This window comes from Oryx dammah, unplaced genomic scaffold (assembly GCF_014754425.2).
Source record: "Oryx dammah isolate SB20612 unplaced genomic scaffold, SCBI_Odam_1.1 HiC_scaffold_18, whole genome shotgun sequence".
In the NCBI taxonomy this organism is placed as follows: Eukaryota; Metazoa; Chordata; class Mammalia; order Artiodactyla; family Bovidae; genus Oryx; species Oryx dammah.
Window position 1 is genome coordinate 29973872 of NW_024070202.1, and position 24110 is coordinate 29997981.

General features: G+C 36.9%; 1 protein-coding gene across 1 annotated transcript in view; it reads left to right on the forward strand.

Moving 5' to 3' along the window:
* Window positions 1–24110, forward strand: part of ABCB5 (ATP binding cassette subfamily B member 5) — a 114531-nt gene that overhangs the window by 69941 nt on the left and 20480 nt on the right. Inside the window, exons 19-22 of the mRNA XM_040260634.1 lie at window positions 2929–3012; window positions 14058–14261; window positions 17876–17976; window positions 18953–19093. Of these exons, the coding sequence (XP_040116568.1) occupies window positions 2929–3012; window positions 14058–14261; window positions 17876–17976; window positions 18953–19093 (530 nt within the window). The remainder of the gene's footprint in view (window positions 1–2928; window positions 3013–14057; window positions 14262–17875; window positions 17977–18952; window positions 19094–24110) is intronic.

Consider the following 24110-nt stretch of genomic DNA (forward strand, 5'->3'; position numbering starts at 1 on the left):
TAGACTTCGGCATTATGCAAACCAAGAACTTCCAGATGTCTTAACTGGGTTTAAAAAGGAAGAGGAACTAGAGATCAAATTGCCAACATTCGCTGGATTTATAGAGAAAGCAAGGGAATTTCAGAAAAACTTCTATCTCTGTTATATCGACTACACTAAAGCCTTTGACTGTGTGGATCATGAAAAATATGGAAAGCTCTTAAAGAGATGGGAATACCAGACTGTCTTACCTGTCTCCTGAGAAACTGTATTCGGGTCAAGAAGCAGCAGTTAGAACCCTGTATGGAACAACTGATTGGTTCAAGATGGGAAAAGGAGTACAACAGAGCTGTCTGCTGTCACCCTGTTCATTTAACCTATATGCTGAGCACATCATGAGAAATGCCAGGCTGGATGAGTTACAAGCTGGAATCAAGATAGGCGGGAGAAACATCAACAACCTCAGATATGCGAATGATACCACTCTAATGGCAGAGAGTGAAGAGGAAATAAACAGCCTCTTGATGAAGCTGAAGGAGAAAAATAAAAGAGCCGGCTTAAGACTAAATATTCTTTTAAAAACCAATAAGATCCAGCCCCATTACTGCATGGCAAATAGAAGGGGAAAAGGTGGAAGTAGTGACAGATTTCCTTTTATTTGGCTCCAAAATCACTGCGGACAGTGACTGCAGCCATGAAATCAGAAGACGATTGCTTCTTGGCAGGAAAGTGATAACAAACCTAAATAGGGTGTTGAAAAGCAAAGACATTACTCTGCCAACAAAGGTACTTATAGTCAAGGCTATGGTATTCCCAGTGGTCACGTACAGTTATGAGAGTTGGACCATAAAGAAGGCAGAACACCAAAGAATTGATGCCTTCGAACTGTGGTGCTGGAGAAGATTCCTGAAAGTCCCTTGAACAGCAAGGAGATCAAACCAGTCAGTCTTAAAGACCCTCAATATTCACTGATGCTGAACCTGAAGTTCCAGTATTCTGGTCATCTGGTTCAAATAGATGACTCATTGGAAAAGTCCCTGATGCTGGGAAAGATCAAGGCAGAAGGAAAAAAGGGCATCATAGAATGAGATGGCTGGACGGCATCACCGATGCAATGAACATGAACTTGGGCAAACTCCAGGAGACAGTGGGGGACAGGGAGGCCTGGTATGTTGCAGTCCATAGGGTCACAAAGAGTCCAACATGACTGGGCAACTGAACAACAACAGCATCAGGAAGGTAATATTAAATAATCAATTATTTTTTATACTTTTACTTTATATTGTATCTAAAACTTCTTTGGGTATTCCATGTCATGTTGAAATATAGAAATAATTACACAGTATAAACTATATATATGTGTATATATATATATATATATATTCTATGAGTGCATGCTCAGTCACTCAGTCCTGTCCAAAATTCTTTGCAACTCCATGGTCTGTAGCCCACCAGACTCCTCTGTCCATGGGATTACCCAGGCAAGAATACTGGAGTTAAGTTGCCATTTCCTTCTTCAGGGGATCTTCCCAACCCAGGGATCAAGCCTGCTAGTATACAACAAAAACCAAGTAATGCCTTCTAGATCAGGAGCGCTGTAGTTAAAATTACCACTCATGTGTGTTCCCAATAAGATAGGCTCTTGGCTGAGGTTCTGTTCTCAGGACCACTACTGTATAGTGCAGATCGTGATCTCTATAAAATGTCCTTTGAGCATCTAGACCCTAAATTGTTTGGGACACCTTCTCAATCCAGGGGTTTACAGAGTAGTGATGTCATGCTAGGACTGCAATCCCCCGACCCCTCCCATATTCCTCCACAGGGGCTTTCTTCTTACATAGCAGCATGATTAATGCACCCACCTTCTACCTGTCTTGTTTTTGTTTCCTTAGTTGGCAGAAACGTGTTACCTGGGCATCAGGGCCCTGGCTGGGTTTAGTAATTCAAGAATTCTTTTGCTCTTCACTCACTAAAAATCAGTCATTTTTAGAGCCAGTCTCCACATAGTTTTAAGCCATAAGAGTTTAAGTAGTTTGAGTGCATGAGAGGAAACATTCAATAGCTAAGGAAAGAAAATCAGCATTCCTCAAAGTTGAGAAGTGCTAAGTGCTATCTGTATTTGGTGTTGAAAATGAAATTGGTTCTAACATTATGCTTTTATTTTGTGTATTTTTGACCTATCAAATTGCGTGCTTTTTTGGCTGCAGGGGTTTTACAGCAGGCCTGCCTCTTTAGCTTCTCACAATGCCCAGTACTTATAAGATCTAAGTGGGAATGTAAAGTGTCAGGGAAAATCTTGCCTATATAGGTCCTGAAGAGAAGGAAACAGATTTTTTTTTTTAATCATTTCTAAGTTTAGATAGAAAGTTTGGAAATATTTCTAAGGTGTGTTGTGCATTACCTTACTTTTTTAGTAAAATCTGCTCTCCACAAAAATTACTTGTGCAGTAAAATTATAAATTACTTGGTGGTTCAAAATGATCATTTTAAACACCGATTATTATATAGTGTTGTAGCATGGTAAAGATCCAAGCTGTTGGGCTTAAGTTCTTCAGTTTGTATCTACATATGGATCTTCATGAAGTAAGAAAAAAAATTTATTTGCTCCACAAATTTTAAGTGCCTGTGAGTAAAGAGGCAGGCAAATAAATGCTTTCAAAGTTGATATAGCGCTTCCCTGGGGGTTCAGACAGTAAAGAATCCACCTGGAATGCAGGAGACCTGGGTTCGATCCCTGGGTTGGGAAGATCTCCTGGAGAAGGGCATGACAACTCACTCCAGTATTCTTCCCTGGAGAATCCCCTTGGATAGAGGAGCCTGGCAGGCTGCAGTCCATGGGTTGCAGAGTCGGACACGACTGAGCAAATAGGCCCATAGCACAAGTTAATACAGCACAATCACAAGTCAAAGAATTTTTTGATAACCGTTTTAATTCTCTTTTTTCTTTAGGATATTTCCTGGTTTGATGATAAAGAAAACACCACAGGAGCCTTGACAACAATATTAGCCACAGATATAGCACAAATCCAAGGAGTATGTATATTGCTTTTATTTTTAAATGGTGTATGTTTGTGTTACACATGAGTGCATGTACACATATGTGTCTTTGCCTATATGTGAGCTATGCTGAGATGACCCACATCATTAAGAAGACCAGGTAAGTCTCAGGGCTAACAGGGAGCTCTCAATGAAAGATATAAGGAAGCCTTTCAGTTCTGGACATTTTTAACTAAAAATAAAGGGCATTTAGGACACATAATAGGATAACCAGAGGACCACAGAAAATACCAAGAATGAGTTAGACAAAAAAGCTCAGAATTAGATAGTAATATAAGATAAAGTAACAAAATTAAAACACACAAATAACTTGGAAGTTTTAAAAGAAGAAAGTTTAATTTTTCTTTCCCCCCAGAAAATAAAATCTCATTTAAATAATATGTAACAAGTTAAATTCATGTGTATCTGGAAATGGTTCTGTGCTGTTGTTATACAGATCAAGTTAAAGAGTTATGTGTAACCATGACTGTTCACAATGGGTGTAAATAAAATGTACACTGATGCACAATATTCAGAATCAATGACAGAATAACTAGCATAATGTATGTCAAAGTGATGCTTAAATAAGTATGGGGAGAAGGATAGTATGGAAGAGATAAAGAGTAATTTATTAGCTTTCATCCAGTTATTTTAATAAAATTAATCTTTTACTACAAGTGGAGTTTCAACTATGATTGAGAAAAGAAATGTAAAACAAATATTTTCCACTTTGAATTTAAGTGAGATAAAGTTTTTGATCTCTTTGTTAAAATAAGAATTCTGCCAGAGTTATAAACTTTCCTTTTTCCTTATGCATGTAGAGAAAAGGAAAGTCAATAATGCACCTCTGAAGGACAGAAAAATCTTAACAGTTTTTGGTTGTTGTTGTTATTGTTTAGAAATACTGAAATGTTGATTGCAGCATTGCTATCAGAGCAACAAACTGTCAACTAAAACAGCTCTTCAAAATTGTATTTTCTTTTGGAAGCTATTTCCACAAGACATGGCCACTATTTTAATTTTTGTAACTTTTGCAAAACCTCTTTTTCAATATATACATTCAAGGAAATAGATTTCTAATACTAGAGAACAGAGCAAGTTGGTTACAATTATAAACATTCACATGCTTCTGTATTGGTTTAGAAAACTAATTTTATGATGTAGAAAGACCTGAAGAGGAAAGAGGGCATCATCTTCATCGCTTCCTGAAACTCTTTTCTATAATTTTTAAAACAAGGCTCTAAATTTCACTGGACAGCATTTAAATTTTAAAGTAAGGCTGAGAAGCTGGATTTTACTGATATAAATGGGAAAAAAATGATGGATAGAATTTCACTTAGTCATTAAGGAATGAGGATAGCAACAATAGAATTAGATGAATGACATCTGTATTTAGAAATTCAAGGGTTCACTAAATTTGGCAGAAATATCAGTCCCTATAATTCCATTTGGATCTCCATTCTACAAAATTTTTTTTTCCTTTGCTGTGTGAATGTTTTTCTCTTACTACCTATCATCATTCAGATCTTTTAAGAATTCAGTGCATTAGGTATTCTTACTACCAGCTATACTTTATAAGTAGGACATTTCATTAATAAGTATTTGCTTGAATGAAAAGAACAAATTTAGTACTAAAGACCAACATTGCTTTCCTAAAATCTCTTAGTTGTGTCAAATGATAATCTTGTCTCTTATCAAGAGAAATTAATGAGAATATTTGTCCTTATAAGCATTTGACTAATACCATTTGATCATTTGAAAATTTCCTGTTGCAGTTAGTAAATGTTGTTCTCATGATAACTTCTGGGCAAGTCAAATCATTTTCACTGAATAAGAAGTAGTAGCTAAAGGCTAGATGGCTGGAATACCAATGACCCATTTAAAGTTGCAGAATTTGAAAAGCAAAGCAACCAAAGAAGGATACCAAGAATGAGACTGTATCTGGTGCTGCTGCTGCTAAGTCGCTTCAGTCGTGTCCAACTCTGTGCGACCCCATGGACTGCAGCCTACCAGGCTCCTTCGCCCATGGGATTTTCCAAGCAAGAGTACTGGAGTGGGTTGCCATTGCCTTCTCCGGAGACTGTGTCTGCTAGCATATAATTCACATAAGCCCTTGCTTTGCCATATATAGGTAGAATCATATCTAACTTGAATGGATTCTCTTTCTATCAAAGGAAGAATTATTTCCAAATCCCATTTGACCAGTATTTCTTTTCTCACAAAGACACACCACACTAGAGATTAATCAGAAAACAATAATTCAGGGTCATATGTCCTGTCATATCAACTTAAGGAAGATATATTTCCATCTCAGTTTCTTCATCATGCAATTTCAGTCACATGTTACTTTTATCAAATGTAATAGGGTGAATGTTCATGAACTAGCCCCTTAATAACAATAAATATTATTATGAAACCCTTACTAATGACCAAAAGTCTAAGCTCCGGGTCATTTTTAAATGTTCTGATACTCTGAGAGTCTTGAGAAAAACATGTTAGTGAACTAAGGTTATAGGACAAAATGATTCCTGAAACAGTTGATTGAATACAACCAATTTAACTGGTATTATTTCAGCCCAAGGTAATGGCTTATTGCCAGTACAGCTGTCAACAAACTATTTTCTGTGTAAAATGTAGTTTTATTAAAGGTATAGAGCCATTTTAAATTCTTTGGGAGACTGAATTTCACAGAATTACAAGGTACTATTTCTGTATATTTTAGCAACTCCTCTTCATCAACCAGAAGTCTTACCTCCCTTTTGTCCTTAAGAAAGCCACAATGTACACTTGATATACCACTGACAGACACAATGTTAGTTCCAAGAATTCTCCTCATCAGAACTATAGTTACATTGCCTCCCAAGAAATAAAAATTTCATTTATTAATTCCAAGAGCCCAATGATTTGATTAGGTAGAGCTTGGCTATCATTGCCTAGACAATGGTGACCTCACTTCTTGATTAAATTTTTTGATATGGAAAGAGTATAAAACAGCTTAACATTACTTATGATTCGAACAATGTGAGTAGTCACTGAAATCACTTTACCACAGTATAATGTTGGTGTATAATTGCTGTTTGCCTTAACAATTTTAGGTTGAATTCATTGAGACATTATCAAGTCTACAGCAAAACCTAATATAATGGTTTAAGGCGGTTCTTCTTATAAAGAAAAATTTCAATCTCAGTCCTGAACTCAATACTCCATAGTAAAACTTTACCGCTGCTAAACCCACAAACTGTTGGGAAGACAAATCAAGAAATTCAACTTCCGCTTTTGACCGAAAAAATAAGAGAAAGCTATAGGGACAAATGGACTTCATTGAGCATACTGGTCCAATAATGTGTAATTAGTTCAGTTCAGTTCATTCGCTCAGTAATGTCCGACTCTTTGCGACCCCATGAATCACAGTACGCCAGGCCTCCCTGTCCGTCACCAACTCCCGGAGTTCACTCAGACTCACCTCCATCGAGTCGGTGATGCCATCCAGCCATCTCATCCTCCATCGTCCCCTTCTCCTCCTGCCCCCAATCCCTCCCAGCATCACAGTCTTTTCCAATGAGTCAACTCTTCACATGAGGTGGCCAAAGTACTGGAGTTTCAGCTTTAGCATCATTCCTTCCAAAGAACACCCAGGACTGATCTTCTTTAGAATGGACTGGTTGGATCTCCTTGCAGTCCAAGGGACTCTCAAGAGTCTTCTCCAACACCACAGTTCAAAAGCATCAATTCTTCAGCGCTCAGCTTTCCCACAGTCCAACTCTCACATCCATATATGACTACTGGAAAAACCATAGTCTTGACTAGATGGACCTTTGCAATGTCTCTGCTTTTGAATATGCTATCTAGGTTGGTCATAACTTTCCTTCCAAGGAGTAAGCATCTTTTAATTTCATGGCTGCAATCACCATCTGCAGTGATTTTGGAGCCCAAAAAAATAAAGTCTGACACTGCTTCCACTGTTTCCCCATCTATTTCCCATGAAGTGATGGGACCGGATGCCATGATCTTCGTTTTCTGAATGTTGAATTTTAAGCCAACCTTTTCACTCTCCTCTTTCACTTTTATCAAGAGGCTTTTTAGTTCCTCTTCACTTTCTGCCATAAGGGTGGTGTCATCTGCATATCTGAGGTTATTGATATTTCTCCCGGCAATCTTGATTCCAGCTTGTGCTTATTCCAGCCCAGCGTTTCTCATGATGTACTCTGCATATAAGTTAAATAAGCAGGGTAACAGTATACAGCCTTGACGTACTCCTTTTCCTATTTGGAACCAGTCTGTTGTTCCATGTCCAGTTCTAACTGTTGCTTCCTGACCTGCATATAGGTTTCTCAAGAGGCAGGTCAGGTGGTCTGGTATTCCCATCTCTTTCAGTAAATTCATTTATTTTCCACAAAATACTTTATTAATGAATAATATGAATACAATGAATAACAACAAGCCTTAAACACCTTCATTTTCACAAACTTTATAAATTTGTCCAACTAAACCTTTTTTTTTCCTCTACAAATATTTTTGCCACCATCAGTTGTAGTACATCTTAGCAGGTTACACTTCAGGTTGTACTCATCTAGGTTTTTGTCTCAACTTCTTTGAAAATATTCTCAACTGTAGTTGTTGCATACAGATTGTCCATAGCAGCTAATTTTTCGGTCACTTCAAACTTGACATTGACTCATCAAAAAAACCAACAATTAAGCAGTATAACTATTTAGGTCAATCCATCAAGAGCCAGGGAAACTACTCAAAATGACCTACCTTGATTTTCAATTGATCATTTATATTTCTGTTGTTCTCAACTTTTTGAGCAATAGTTTTCATATCATCTGATATAAGTTTATGCTGTCTGAACACATTTCTTCCACTACTGCAATCAAACATGATCTAATTAAGTCACTATCTGTGACTTTCTTTACTTAGCTAATAAATGAGGTGCTCAGAAGCTTATTTAGACTCAGCCCCATTTTCACTTTTTAGTTTTATGAATAAATTGTTAAGATGTGTTATTTCATTTTAATTTTCTAATGTTTATAAATGTTACTTTCCTGTGAATTAGGAATTTTATGAGTGCTGTCTCCTAATGTTGACGTTTCTGTTTATTCTTAGAACTATACAGTATCATAGCATAATGAACACAACACTGTGGCATCTAATTAGAACACAAAGTGATCCACAGCCTATTGTGCCTTAAAAGCAGACATCCCAAAGGCCACTTTTCTCTTCCTTTCTTGTCTGTAGATGATGGACATCAATGGTAATTTGAAGAATTTGGATAAAATCCCGTAGTACAGCAACATATGTGGCACTCAACATGCCGCCAAATTACCGTTGCCTCACAATGAGCGGCAGGACAAAGTGAGCAGGGCGGCACAGAAGGCTTCTCTAGCGACGCCTCAGCTTCCATCATCTTGGTGCTGAGATAGCCGTAGACAATAGGTAAACAAAGAGACATGGCTGTGTTTCAATAAAACTTTGTTTATGGACACTGACATTTTCACTTGTAGAAATTTGATGTGGGTCTTTTTCATTTATCCTCCGTATCTCTTAACTTTTTGAGTACATGCTATACAATTATAATAACTTTTAAGGCCATTATCTGCTAAATCTAACATTTCTGTCAGTTCTGAGTCAGTTTCAATTTATTGATTTTTATGCTCATTAAGGGTCCTTTTTTGCTGCTTTTTGGCATACCTGATAATTTTTGACTAGATGCCACATGTTGTGAATATAAATATAAATGCTGAATATTTTTGTATTTCTATAAATATTCTTGTCTTGTTCTGGGATGCAGTTAAATTACCTGGAAACAGTTTGATCTTTGGGAGGGGAGGTCTTGAGTTTAAGATTTATTAAGCAAGACTGGAGTCAACTACTGAGGCAAGACATTGAACATGCGCCACCCAATGCTGGGGGAATAGTGAGGTTTTCCAGTCAGGCTGGTATGACCAAGCACTATTTCTAGCCTTCACACATGCATTGTTCAATTGAATACTCAAGGGGGACCCTTTCTGGATATTTAGATTTCTTTCTGTATACCTTTAGTGTTCTGTATTGCAAACTCTAGCTTCCTTGGACTCTCCAGACTCTCAGCTTTGTCTATTCCACTTAGTCAGTCTGGTGGGCTCAGTCTTAGAGGTCTTAGAGTTCACCCTTTCTATTCTACAGCCTTGGAGCTCTTTCAAGGCATAAGCTAGGGCAATCATAGGGCTCACCTTGTTTGTTTCCCATTTCCCTTGGTTGTCTTAGGTCTAGTATCTTGAAACTTATTGTTTCATATATTTTATCTATTTTTTGTTTCAGCTGAAAGGACAAATTCATTCCTTCTGTTCATGTTCAGTTCAATTCAATCACTCAGTCGTGTCTGACTCTTTGAGACCCCATGAATCGCAGCACACCAGGCCTCCCTGTCCATCACCAACTCCCAGAGTTCACTCAGATTCATATCCATCGAGTCAGTGATGCCATCCAGCCATCTCATCCTCTGTCGTCCCCTTCTCCTCCTGCTCCCAATCCCTCCCAGCATCAGAGTCTTTTCCAATGAGTCAATTCTTCGCATGAGGTGGCCAAAGTACTGGAGTTTCAGCTTTAGCATCATTCCTTCCAAAGAAATCCCAGGGCTGATCTCCTTCAGAATGGACTGGTTGGATCTCCTTGCAGTCCAAGGACTCTCAAGAGTCTTCTCCAACACCACAGTTCAAAAGCATCAATTTTTTGGCACTCAGCCTTCTTCACAGTCCAACTCTCACATCCATACATGACCACAGGAAAAACCATAGCCTTGACTAGACGGACCATAGTCGGCAAAGTAATGTCTCTGTTCATGTTAGCCAGAAGCAGAAATCCTGCCATATGGAATTTTATTTCTACAATTACATACTGAGTTTACTTCCATTTATTTTCTTATGGTAACCATTTTCTGGAATTTTCTTATCAAAGTTGTATTCCCCACATTTAGCACAGTACCTTGGACGTAGTAGATACTCCATAATGGTTATCTGCAGAACTATTTAATTATGACTTTCTGCTTTTAATTTTCAAGGAAAAATTCTATTTTTCTGCACATTGATAAAGAATCTAAAGAAGTTTAATTAAATTTCTTCTGATTTCCAGTTCTAAATTCTTTTCAGAATTACACTATTACTCTAGGCTTTAAAGGCCATTTTTTATTTTCCTTTAGTTCTTGTAGTATTTTTCAAGGCTGAATTTTTTTTTTTTTAATTCTTCCTGGAATAAGAAAGATATATTTGGATCCTTCTTATCCTGCGACCATCACCAAAAGGCAGGTATTGTGGCCTGTTCATGGCTGCATTGACTGGATATTTCAATAAGTTTCTGGTAGCTTAAACTAAAATGCCAGTAGAAATGTATATGATCTTATTTTCAAGAAGCAGATTAGTACAAAAGTGGATAACTCAAGCTTGTTGAATAAACAAGGATATGCAAGTACAAGTCAGTTTATAGAAAGTTCTTATGTCCTAAACAAAAAGTTCAAACACAAGACTGTTCCATCAAAAATTTGGCAGGTTTACACTTGAATGTTTTTAGACATGAGGTTGGTATGCATAGTATATAGCCTAATTTTCAGTGATTTTCAAATGTTCATCTACTGTGGCATCTACAGTTCATCTACTGTGCTTCTATCTCTCTTTCCAGCACACTGCATAATTTTACACACAAAAGCTACAATCCTCAGCATACTTTCTGTCTTTCCTCTTCTGGTTTTCTACCTCTTTACTTCCTTTTGATCTACTGTCAAGAATTTTAATTTTTAAAGAAAATAGGATAAAAACAGAGGAAGGCAGTGAAGAAAAGAACTATATTATGGCCACCTAATAGGAAATATCCAAACAGAAAAGAATAACTGTCCACTGGATATATTTCATACTTTTGTTAATGTAGATATAACGTTAAGAACTGTCATCTGAAAAAGGAAAAGTCATTGACTTCAACCTAAGAACCTACAAAGTAGAAATTAATGAATGTATAAAGGCCTACAAAACATAGCTATCAAGTAATTTCTTACTTATAGATAAATTTTATATTAAAAGAATATCTTATTCTTAACAAAGCCTGATTATAATTTTTTAAAATATTTCTATTTTATAGAAAAATATATGGAGTTTATGTGGCTGTAGGGGCATTCCATAGGTAATTTGATATGGAAGTGGGACCTTCAACATTACAAGTGCTTAAGTTCCACAGCCTCTTCATCCAACTATATGATCTATATAACTCTGAAACTCATGGTGAGTGTGGGACGAAAGGAGCAAGTTGACAGTATATTAGTTTGCTAGGTTGCTGTAACCAAGTACCACAGTCTGAGTGGCTTAAACAACAGGAATTTACATCCTCATGGCTCTAGAGGTTAAAAGCCCAGGATCAAAATGTTGGCATGGTTCGTTTCATTCTGCATCCTCTCACCTTGACTTATAGTTTTCTTCTTCTTGTGTCTTTCCTCTGTGCAAACATGTTCACATTGAAATTTCTTTTTTTTTTTAATAAGGAAACCAATCATATTTGATTAGGGTTCACCCTCAAAAACCTTATTTTAACTTAATCACCTCTTTAAGGATCTTATCTCCAAATGCAGTCACATTCTGAGGAACTGGGAGTCAGGATCTCAACATATGAATTTGGGTGGGAGGTGCAGGACAATTCAGTCATAATATACACATCATATATCTCTGCATCATCCAGAACCCTCAAGAGATGGAGTGTGAGTAAGTATTAAGTACCAAATGATGTTCGTATTTCAACCTCATAGATTAGAGTCAGTCTGTAATGAATACCATAAGGCATATTTAAAATACGTTACCTGTCTGTCTGTCTGAATTTTCAGTATTTAGTGGTTTGTTTGGTGTTTGCTATTGTTATTTGTTTTTACTTTGGGGAGTTTTCTTTGATTGTTCAGTGAAAAATGGGAAAATAGTGAACCATTATGAAATGCAGTCTTGAAACTAAAACCACAAAAAATTTTTTAGGAGTAAGTCAGAGCCCTGTCTGATAGCTCAGTTGGTAAAAGAATCTGCCTGCAGAGTAGGAGACCCCAGTTCGATTCCTGGGTCAGGAAGATCCCCTGGAGAAGGGAATGGCTACCCACTCCAGTATTCTGGCCTGGAGAATTCCATGGACTGTATAGTCCATGGGGTCGCAAAGAGTTGGAGACAGCTGGGCAACTTTTTACTTCACAGAGCCCTGTGGGGAAAGAAGATTTTTCATTAATGTTATTTTAATGATGATACTAATTTGGGGGGGTACATCAGTGAATAGTAATATCATTTTTTAGAGAAGCAATTTGACAATATCTATGAAGAATGAAAGGTATATATACTTTAGCATATAATTCCAGGCTAGGAATTTAATATCAGGAAATAAAAGATGAGCACAAAGATATTGCACAAAGATGCTCATTACGTCTTTGTTTTTAGTAGTGAAAAATTGGAAGCAATCTACTAAAAAATTTTTGAAGACTATTTAATGACCCACGAAAAAGCTTGCAGTGTAATATAAAGGGATAAAAGCAGGATATAATGCTGAATACACACAATAATCCTAATCTGAATGTGTATGTATCTATGTCTGGAAGGATGTCATTTTAAACATTATTTAGACCTTTTCCAATGACCATGTTTTCATGATCAGAGCAAAACATATGTTCTAAAATGTGAATTGATATCTCAGTTGATTGTAGCTATGTTTCTAGGTAAATAGGGGTTTCCTTTTTTCATCCCAGTATAAAGGAGCTTAAAATTTCAAGACATGTAGTTCTCATAAAACAGCGATGAAGATATTTCTATTTTAAGTTTTTTCCCTAAATTTCTTTTACATTATCTTATACAATAATGTTTCCAACTCTTTTTCTATCTTGATGTTGCCTCTGTAGAACTTTGCTGAGTGAAATTGTTATAAGTGCAGAAAAGGGAAGATATTATATACAAAGGATATACTTCAGTGAATATCCTCATTCAATTCAGCACTACTATAGTATAGTAGCTAAGAGTACCAGCCCTTTTTCGGTATAAGAGGACAGGACTGGGTTGTGGAGACCACATGTGGTGAGTTGGTCATTCATATGAGGCACCAGCCTCATGCAGGAAAGCAAAGCCAGAGCATGCAGAGGAGAGGGTATGCGTCCTGGGCAGAGACAGGGGTCATGATAGCTGATTGTTTATGATCTGCATGATAGCAGAGAGACTGATCATGAAACTTTGTTAAAGAAAATGGGAGCTAGGTTTCTTACTACTGAAGAAGTGGATAACAAATATTAGAAGGGAGAAAGCCAGAAATAATAACCTTGTGTTTTTTTAATTGGAACTGCATGTATTGATATAAACCCATGGATTTCAAGAAATGTAAAGAGAGAAATAAATATAGATTTCAATATGTGCATGCATCTACACACATACACACACACACATACTCCCCTGTTATATCCACTAACATTCCACTGATAATGAACACAACTAGCACTATATATGGACTTCTAAATAACATCCTCTACTAACAGGAACTCAGACTCCTTGAAGAAATGACAAATTTAAGGTGTAGGGCCTAGAATATATTTTTGTATCAGAAAGCAATAATATATTCAAAGAATAATAGGAACAATTCAAAGGACAATAATAATGGACATAGGCATACAAATAAAACATAGTGACCCCATAGTAGAGGACATTTTTAAACTCTAAATATTATTTAATCTCTAAATGGACTTCTCTGGTGTTTTAGATGGTTAAGAATCTGTGATGGCTACCTACTCCAATATTCTTACCTGTAGAATTCCATGGATAGAGGAGTCTGGCAGGCTACAGTCTATGGGATCACAGACAGACACAACTGAGGGACTAAAAAAAAAAATCTCTAATTATTGGGTTGACCCAAAAGTTCATTTGGGTTTTCTCTAAGATGTTATGGAATATATTCAAAATAAAAATCTATGTATAAATCAAAAAAAACCCCACCTTATTTTGCAAGGAACTATCATCACAATTCTTATGAACTTAAAATTGACTGGCTTTTCCCCAATTTATGTCTGATTATAGGCAACAGGTTCAAGGGTTGGTGTCTTAACACAAAATGCGATTAATATGGGACTTTCAGTTATCATTTCCTTCATATACGGATGGGAGATGACACTGCTGATTTTGAGTATTGCTCCAGTACTTGCTCTCACAGGAATGATTGAAACAGCAGCAATGACTGGATTTGCCAACAAGGATAAGCAAGAACTTAAGCGTGCTGGAAAGGTAAAATAAAGACCATTGCTACCATCATAACATTTTAAGAGAAAATCAATAAGAGATTCCATATTTAACATTAACTTCCTTTCTTAAGAATCTGTAAAGTGGTGTATATGTATTGAAACCCATACAAATCAGTTTAGGATGGGTATAGATATGTCATAGCAATAGGGGGGCACATAATTTAGAGCATGGGCTATGCAGTCAAATTGGCTGAATTAGAATTCAGATTCTATCACTAACAAATGTGTGATATGAGCAAGTTATATCAACATTTCTGGACTTCAATTTCTTCCTTTGTAAAGTAGAAATAAAATACTATCCACTTATAGATCTTCATGAGTATTATAGAAAACAGTCTTATTAGGTATATGCAATAGTATCTGGAAGGCAGTAAGCACTCAGTAATGTCAGTCATTATTACTGTTAGCAAATTGTGGGAGAATTTGTTAACATTGTGATTACCCACTCTCTAATTGTTGAATAATTAAATCTCTTGAATAATTACGGGGGCTTCATTTTTCAAAATAAAGAGGAAATATAATATTTACTAAATGCAACCCTGGTGGCTCAGAGGTTAAAACGTCTGCCTGCAATGCAGGAGACCTGGGTTCGATCCCTGGGAAGATCCCCTAGAGAAGGAAATGGCAACTCACTTCAGTATTCTTGCCTGGAGAATCTCATGGACGGAGGAGCCTGGTGGGCTACAGTCCATGTGATCGCAAAGAGTCGGACACGACTGAGCGACTTCACTTTCACTTTCACTTAAGGCAAGGTACTGCTATTGGGAGTGCCTAAAACAAAACTTTATACTGATCAAAATGAACAATGTATTTACTTAGAAAATGCTTTGACATATATAACTTTCTTCCTTAGTACCTCAGTCAGTAAAGAATCTGCCTGCAATGCAGGAGACCAGGGTTCAACCTGGGATGGGAAGATCCCCTGGAGAAGGAAATGGCAACCCACTCACCTATTCTTGCCTGGAAAATCTCATGGACAGAGGAGCCTCATGGGTACAGTCCATGAGGTTGCAAGGGTCGGACATGTCTTAGCAACTAAACCTACATGTAACTTTCCCAAGAACAGTCATATTCATAACAATGATCATTGTAGTAGAGCTTTAGGGAAATATTGGAAATGTAGTAGTACCATAATATCTAAGAATTGAAAGAGATGTCATTTGATCCAGCCACTCACCCAAAGTAGGAATCTCTTACGTAACATCCCTGTTGAGTGTCTATCCATCTTCTATCCTCCCTTTTCTGCAGTTGCAGGTGGTATATTACTTTCCCAGGCTGTTGCCTACCCCTTAGATGATAGTCAACTTTTTTGTTTGTTTGCTTTTGGGGACCTTCTACCCTTCTCGGTTTTCATCTCAGTAGAGGTCCAAAACCTGTTTCTCATGACTTTAGGAAGCTGCACCATGTAAATGTCAACTCTTCTCTTGGCCATCCAGCCCAAGATATAGTATTAAAGATTTATATCAAAGTTGATGAACATGCCTGGGTATAAAAATGATTTTAATATCCTTATGGTCTGAATCACAGTGACTGTATCATATTAGATATAGATCACATATTAGATATAGATTAGATATAGATCTAATATATCATATTAAATATAGTATCATATTAAATATCATATTGGATATGTATCTAATATGATACAGTCACCTATTCATGAATAGGGATCCAATGAAGCACAAGACTCAAATAAATCTGGTTTTCATGACCCTTGGACCTTTCCACCTTTCCTGCACTAGATAAGGACCTTTAGAATGTCTACTTGAGCAAAAAAACTGAACTGTTTAGCATATATTTGCCTCCAAGGGCTGAAATTTTGTTCAGCCCTCCATGTGTTTGCAAATTATCACTACTTCCAAGTTAATCTGGCCCTAATTAATTGTATTTTATTCATCTTAATTTTTATGTCACGGTGGTGGTGATTTAGTCACTAAGTCGTGTCTGAATCTTGCGACCCCATGAACTGTAGCCTGTCAGGCTCCTCTATCCATGGGATTCTCCAGGCAAGAATATTGGAGTGGGTTGCCATTTCCTTCTCCAGGGTATCTTCCCAACCCAGGAATCGAACCCAGGTCTCCTACACTGCAGGCAGATTCTTTACCAACTGAGCTATGAGGGAACATGTCATGAGCTTTAGTTATAAATCAAAAATCTTTGATTTTTTTCCTTTTTGCATTATTAGAGTAACCTCAGACCATACAATTAATAATTCCAATCGAATAGGCAACATGTACTTTTCATACTGGCTTTTTAATCTGTCACTTTACCAAACACCAAAACTTAGAATATGGACCAGTAAGAATATGGTCCTTCTTTGGTTGCATGTATAGATTTGGACAAATCATCAAATGTTTTATTTTTCAGATTTAAAATGATCAGTTTAAAATAAAGGTTATTTTCTAAGTCTCTCTTATTAGTCCTTTCTCCCTTGTGAAAAGTGAACCCAAGATTTTGTGTTCATTTCTCTTTAGTTTCTTCAAGATTTCAGCATTCTTATCCATTTTCCTTATGTACTACAAAATATTACAAATGGAGGTTTCTTTGAGTTTCTTTTGAAATTACAAGACTTTAGAGCAGAATCCAGGTGTCCTGATCATGGTCTAGATATCCAATTCTCTCCCATAACCCAAGTTCCCCTTCAAATAACCTTGAGTGTCTACCTAGGTCTTCATCTGTCCACAGTCCACTCTGCCAGTCTGGAAACAGACTGTGAAAGCAGGAAATTTCTCTTTCAGATCAACATGTGTTCTCATGTCCAAATTATTCTAAGTCAAAAGTCTCCTCCATTTTTGATACCTCTTCTTTTTGAAAACTATTTAACTATGAAGAAGCATTAACATAATTAAACTAAATATCATTTTTAAGGGATATCTCTGGCAATCCAGTGGTTAAAAATCTATGCTTCGTTGCAGGGAGCACAGCTTTGATCCCTGGTTGGAGAACTAAGATCCTATGTGTTGTGTGGTGCAGCAAATAATTGAAAAAATAAATATCCTTTTAAGGTTACAGAAATCAAAATGAAAAATAGCCATAAAATATCTTATACAGAATTGAAAAGCCACACTCCATGTTACTTTATGGCAGTGTTCCTAAGTCCTTGGGTTGCTATTTGCATTTCTGTGCTAGAATGAAACAATTATTTATTTGATTCTCTCTGCTGTCTTTTTCTTGAATTAGCTCATAATTCATAAGACAGCTCCTTTGCATAGTTACATATGGATATAATGTTCACTAATATTTGATCCCTCTGCTTATAGAACTAGTCTAAATAGAAATTCAATGAAGACTTAAAGAAGGCTAAATTTAGATTAGTAGACTAAATCTTTTCAAAAGGAATTTTCCTTGAGTGTATTATCCTGATATATTACTTTCTTATCTTATTTTGTCCATGGGATTGCAAAAAGAGTCAGACACAACTTAGCAACTAAATAACAAAAATCTTATTTTGGGGAAAGAAAAAAAGAAGCTAAGAAAACTCATCAGAAAAACTTATTGACTTGATGTACTTAACATGTCTTCAGTGTGACTGCACTTCACAATCAGAAGTTTAACCACTACTAATTTTATTCCTCTTTTATTATCTTGTTTTATAAGATAGCAACTGAAGCTGTGGAGAATATACGTACTATAATGTCATTAACAAGAGAAAAAGCCTTTGAGCAAATGTATGAGGAGACTCTTCAGACTCAGCACAGGTGATTGTAGATTCATACTGACTGTATTAACTATAGTTTTTTCCCATAAAGGCAGTACTCCCAGGTGACTGCAGTGGTTTGCCTGCCAATTCATTTGCTCTGGAATCATTCCTAATAATGGCATATCAGAATTTCTCACATAAGTCCACCAAGAGGAGACTAGAAAGAGGAGTTGAGAGTAAGCACATTTAGAAAATATGTTTTAGGTCCTCTCACATTGCCATGAAGTATAACTGGGTGAGCATTTTATTATTTCCATGAAACAAGGTTGAGGAAATAACATATTTAAGAAAGAAAATCATATTGCTTAGCCCTTTATGGAGAAGGAAATGGCAACCCACTCCAGTGTTCTTGCCTGGAGAATCCCAGGGACGGGGGAGCCTGGTGGGCTGCCGTCTATGGTGTCGCAGAGTTGGACACGACTGAAGCGACTTAGCAGCAGCAGCAACAGCAGCCCTTTATACTGAATCTCTAAAATAGTTCACATTTTAAAAACTATATATACACATCAAATGTGATCACTTCTTTTAATTTTAAACTACCCCTCCTTACTTTATCAGAAAGATAGCTTTGTATTCTTTCACACTCATGCTTCTTTGGTTAGTACTGCCCTTTAATTTCCATCATTTATTCTCTTAGTGCAAGATTAGGATAGAAAATATTTTTAAGCCAAATCTCTTTAACTCTTTTATTAGGTCTTCTTTAACAGACCTTGCCCATTCATTTGAAAATGCATAGAGTCAGTTTTGCTACATCAAACTATAGAGCCATATAGCTATAGGGAAAATTTCTGTTGTTTTCTCTGTAATAATTACTAGTAGTTAAAAAGGTAAATCCTTTTTTTAATTCTTAGAAAAAATTCTCTAAAATTCTAAATAATAATGTATCTTGTTTTCTATATTCATTACTCTACATTTATTTAAAAGACCTTGCTATACCTCATGCCCCATTATCTGGTAAATTTTGTGCATTTCAGAAATACCTTGAAGAAAGCACAGATCATTGGAATCTGTTATGCATTCAGCCATGCCTTTGTATATTTTGCCTATGCAGTAGGATTTCGATTTGGAACTTACTTAATTCAAGCAGGACGAATGACCCCAGAGGGCATGTTCATGTAAGTCATGCAAATATATAAACTCTGTAAATGGGTTATGTACTTAAAGTAACCAGAAAGATGTCTAGTTTAGAGTGCAATATTGTTTAAATAATATATGTATAAAAGACATACTGGGAAATTTAAAAATAATTGTTATTTAATAAGTACAGTCAAGTCAGTAAAATACTGATATAACACAAGACTTCCTGGTGGCTCAGACGGAAGCCACCCGTAAAGCATCTGCCTACAATGCGGGAGACCTGGTTTTGATCCCTGGGTCAGGAAGAGCTCCTGGAGAAGGAAATGGCAACCCACTCCAGTACTCTTGCCTGGAAAATTCCATGGACAGAGGAACCTGGTAGGCTACAGTCCGTGGGGTCGCAAACAGACACAACTGAGCGACTTCAATGTCATTGTCAACACAGATGTATGTGTGCTGTTGCTTCAGTCGTGTCTGACTCTCTACGACCCTATGCACTGTAGCCCGCCAGGTTTCTCTGTCCATGGGATCCTCCAGGCAAGGATACTGCAGTGGTTGCCGTTTCCTTCTCCAACACAGGTACTCTGAATTAAACTCTCAAATGAATCACTTATTACTTCAGTTTACTAGATGTGGGAATGTAAGATAAAATATGTCTTCTTGTTATCCATTATCTCTCCAGGTAGAGATGGCTTTAACAAGTATGATTGTAAATCAGTGAGGTGAGTTCCTTGCTAAGCAAACATTCCAGGAGAAACACATTTAAATGAGTATTTCTCCTCAGAAAAGTCACACTGAGAATTGGTCTTGGCATCCCAATGAGGCTGCCTCTTCCCAAAGCATTTGTTGGTGCTTCTATTTGAAACTCTGTTCTCATAGTTATGAATTTCTTTACTTCGTACAAATACCTAACTTCAACTTCTGAAATTAGAAAAATTAATTTTGAGTATTAATTCTGAGCTTAAGTCTCCCTAAAATGTCAGAATGTTACTAATCTATATCATAAATGTCATTGCTAAACATTTAGAGCTGCCCTGAGATTTGTTTAGAATTTAGAAAGATGGTAATGATAACCCTGTATGCGAGACAGCAAAAGAGACACAGATGTATAGAACAGTCTTTTGGACTCTGTGGGAGAGGGCGAGGGTGGGATGATTTGGGGGAATGTCATGGAAACATGTATGATATCATATAAGAAACGAATTGCCAGTCCAGGTTTGATACAGGATCCTTGGGGCTGGTGCCCTGGGATGACCCGGGATGGTACAGGGAGGGAGGTGGGAGGGGGGTTCAGGATGGGGAACATGTGCACGGCCGTGGCAGATTCATGATGATGTGTGGCAGAACCAGTACAATATTGTAAAGTAATTAGCCTCCAATTAAAATAAATAAATTTAAATTTTTTAAAAAACTAAGCAAACAATCTTCTTAGTTAAAGAATGATACAACCTCAAAATCACACCATCACTATCATGCCTGCATATGACATCAGGCAGGATATTTTGAATGGGGCCTCTCAAGACTGCCAACGATTCTGTTTCATATGATAATCACAGTAACAACAAACTTGATTGAGTCCTTATTCAGTATTAAGGATTTGTAGTACACTATTTGCTTAATCTTCTCAACTGCCTGTGAAATGTTATGATTCCCATTTTACAGGTGGGGAAAATTAAGACTCAAGGAGGTTACCTAACTTGGCCAAAGTCACTTAATTAGTAAGTGGCAGACCATAGATTCGAGTTCATGATTCAAGATGCTAGGGGCTTTGCTTAGTAGACATTTATTATTATTAATCATTAGTTATTATTATTACTAACTGTGACAAATTTGCATAGAATATTTCTATACAATTATTATTTTTAAAATCTTATGTAGTTTTCTGAACATTTAAATATCTAGAGGTGGGCTAATGATTACCATAAGTGGAACAAGTGACTTGCTTAATGTTATTTTATGGCCCTAAAAAGTAGGAGAATCAAAAGGCCCCCATACAAAAACCCCTCCTCCTGCTGGCCTACCACATTTCCTGAATTTTTTTTTATTAAACTCATTAAAAAGGATAATTTCTGGAGACATAAACTTTTTATCTGTCAGAATATATGTTAAGACTATTAACATGAGAGCATTTATGAACAGTGTCACATTGGTATTTCCCAGTGCCCTGAGAGAAGGAAGAAACAAGGAGCTATGCACTAGTATCATTTTTTATTTGTTTCATTCAACCAGACTACAAACAGACTAAGGATATTGATACTTTTATAGTGTGGACATAGGGGATGGGCTCTGAAAACTATGGGAATGGGACTGTGCAAAATGTGAACAGATGAGATTTGTCTTCAATAGCAAAATCTTCAGCTTTCTTGGAAATCCAAAGTGGTCTCTGACAACTATGATCATGTCATGAGTGTCCCTTTATCAACACTAAATTATACCTTGCTTGAAGCATTCTGCACTTTCCAGAGTAGGACAGCTTTCTATCTCATCAGCTAAGTGAATGGAAAATTTTACCAAGTTAAACACTTCCTACTAGAACCCTCTTTAGGTAAAAAGAACTTTGTGCTGTTTTCTAAATTAGTGATTTCCTGATTCATTAATCAAGAAACTGGTTAAAAATGAAGATATTTGGAGCTCACCCCACAGACCTAATCCAGAGATATGTAGATCTGGTGTAGGGCCAGGAACCTACATTTTACCAAACATCCAGATTATTCTGAGGCACAGAATCTGAAGATCACTCTTTAAGAAATACGAGTATAGGGACCGAATCCCAGGCTGCTCTCCATAGTTTCTTAAAACCTTAGAGTTTTCTTTTGATCATTTCAGAAACTTTCCTAGAATTATCTAAAAATTGGGAAATTCATATTTTAGTTTATTGTATAAAATAAAAATGTTTTATTCACTCTATAAAATGTAAATGTATTTTCATGATTTATAGCTACCAGGATGGGTAAGCTGTCTCTCTTTCAGAAATGACAGTTTGTCTTTAGAAGGCTTCCCTAGTGGCTCAGATGGCAAAGAATCTGCCTGCAATGCAGCAGACCCAGGTTTGATCCCTGGGTTGGGAAGATCTCCTGGAGAAGGGAATGGCTAAATGGCTCCAGTATTCTGGCCTGGAGAATTCCATGGACAGAGCCTGGCAGGCTACAGTCCATGGGGTCACAAAGAGTCAAACATGACTGAGCGATTTTCACTTCACTTATAAAAGGAGATACACAAAGGGAGTCTTATCAGCAGAATTCCTTGATGTGCTCATAATATTACTTTATCAGCCAAGCTACTATCAACCTTAGCTTTTTCTTCTTAAAAAAATGTCATATAGATATCTTATGGTAGAAGCTGTCTCTATTATTGTAAATAGAGCATTTTTTAAAAGGTTTTAAACATTTTCATTCTGTTGCCTTGCAGCCAATGCATAACCATTTAGAAAAATTTCTTGCTTAGGTTTTCATTACACATATGTGTAGTAAAACTCTCCGCTTCTGCCTCTGTTAGTCCTTGTAACACTTTGGGTTTACTCTAATATAAATGTACACACTTTGAGAAATACATGTTTATTCTGTCTGAATTTTAATGTCTTTAAGTTAGTTTCTAGCTGACTTGTCTTGTGCAATATAGTGCAGAAACCTTAGGGTCCAGCAGAAGTTTCTGTAACTCTCCATACTCCAACTTCAGAACTTGCCTCTCTCTCTGTTTCTTCCTTCTATGCTATGCATATTAGCAGGAAGCTAAGCAGAGCAGATGGGTAAGAAAGAATGAAGGCATGACGCCTTCAGAATAGTTAAAATAAAAGCCACAGCTTTGAAAACTGCCTGACAAGCAGAGCCAAGCAGCATATGTGTTGCGGCCTAGTCCTCCAAAAATCCAAATACAGTTCATGACAGGAAATCATATTGCACTTTGAATATTCAATCCCAGGTAGCTCAGTGATAAAGAAATTGCCTGCCACGCAGGAGACACAGGGTTGATCCCTGGTTTGGGAAGATTCACTGGAGGAGGAAATGGCAACCCACTCCAGTTTTCTTGCCTGGAAAATCTCATGGACAGAGAAGCCTGGTGGGCAACACCCCGTGGGGTCACAAAGAGTCAGACACGACTTCGCAACTGAGCACGAGCACAGAAAGCAAGCTAGATCCTCACTATTACCTTTGCTCTGGTAAGCCAGGGAGCCATGGAACTGTGTTAACATTATATTGATAGTTAGGAAAACAACCTTGATTAGCCAAAACAAGGAAAATAGGAAAGTCTTCTTTCAGTGTTTACTGCCATGACAACTACCCAACTTCTCCCCAGAGATTATCCAGAAGAGAGGAGGACAAGATAAGGAGACCAGATAGAGGGATCAAGCATTGAAAGGATCTAAAGGAGACAAATCAAGGGAGATTTGATATCTAAGGTTGTCTGAAGATTCTAAAATGGGAAACAAGTGGTAACAAACCCCAACATACAGGACACAGTTCGGGTCAGCTTTCCACTGCAAGGAGCACTGTAGGTGGGAAAACACAGTACACAAGGAAGTTCAAGTTCCAGGCCTGAAGTTTTCACAGCTATGTGGTTCTGGGCAAATTGCTTATTTCTCTGAGTTAAGAGTCTCCTGATTTATTAAAAAGGGATAAATTTTCCTACCTTACTCCTAAGTGATCAAATGGTGTCATATATATGAAAATATTCTATAAAACCTAAAGAAACAAATAAATGTAAGTTGTATATTTTCTTTCTCCCTTCTGCTGAGAGAGGGATTTAGGGTAAAAAGAAAAGGATCTTTGTACTGTTACCTAGATGCAGGGAGAAAGAGTATGAGGATAGGAATAATTGTAATGGCCACCCGTGTGAGGAAAGATACTTTATCTTCCAATTCAAAACCAGAAACTTACTGGGTAGGGACTTCAGAAGTTGTGGTTTGACCTGCTGCACTAATCTACATCCATAGAAATGTGTGAGCTTATTTTCCAACAGGAAGTGTCCCATTAACTTTCAGTTCTGTGAGAGGAATAACAACTTAAACATTCACTGAGCACTATACTAAACACTTTACATTATTAACATATTCAATTC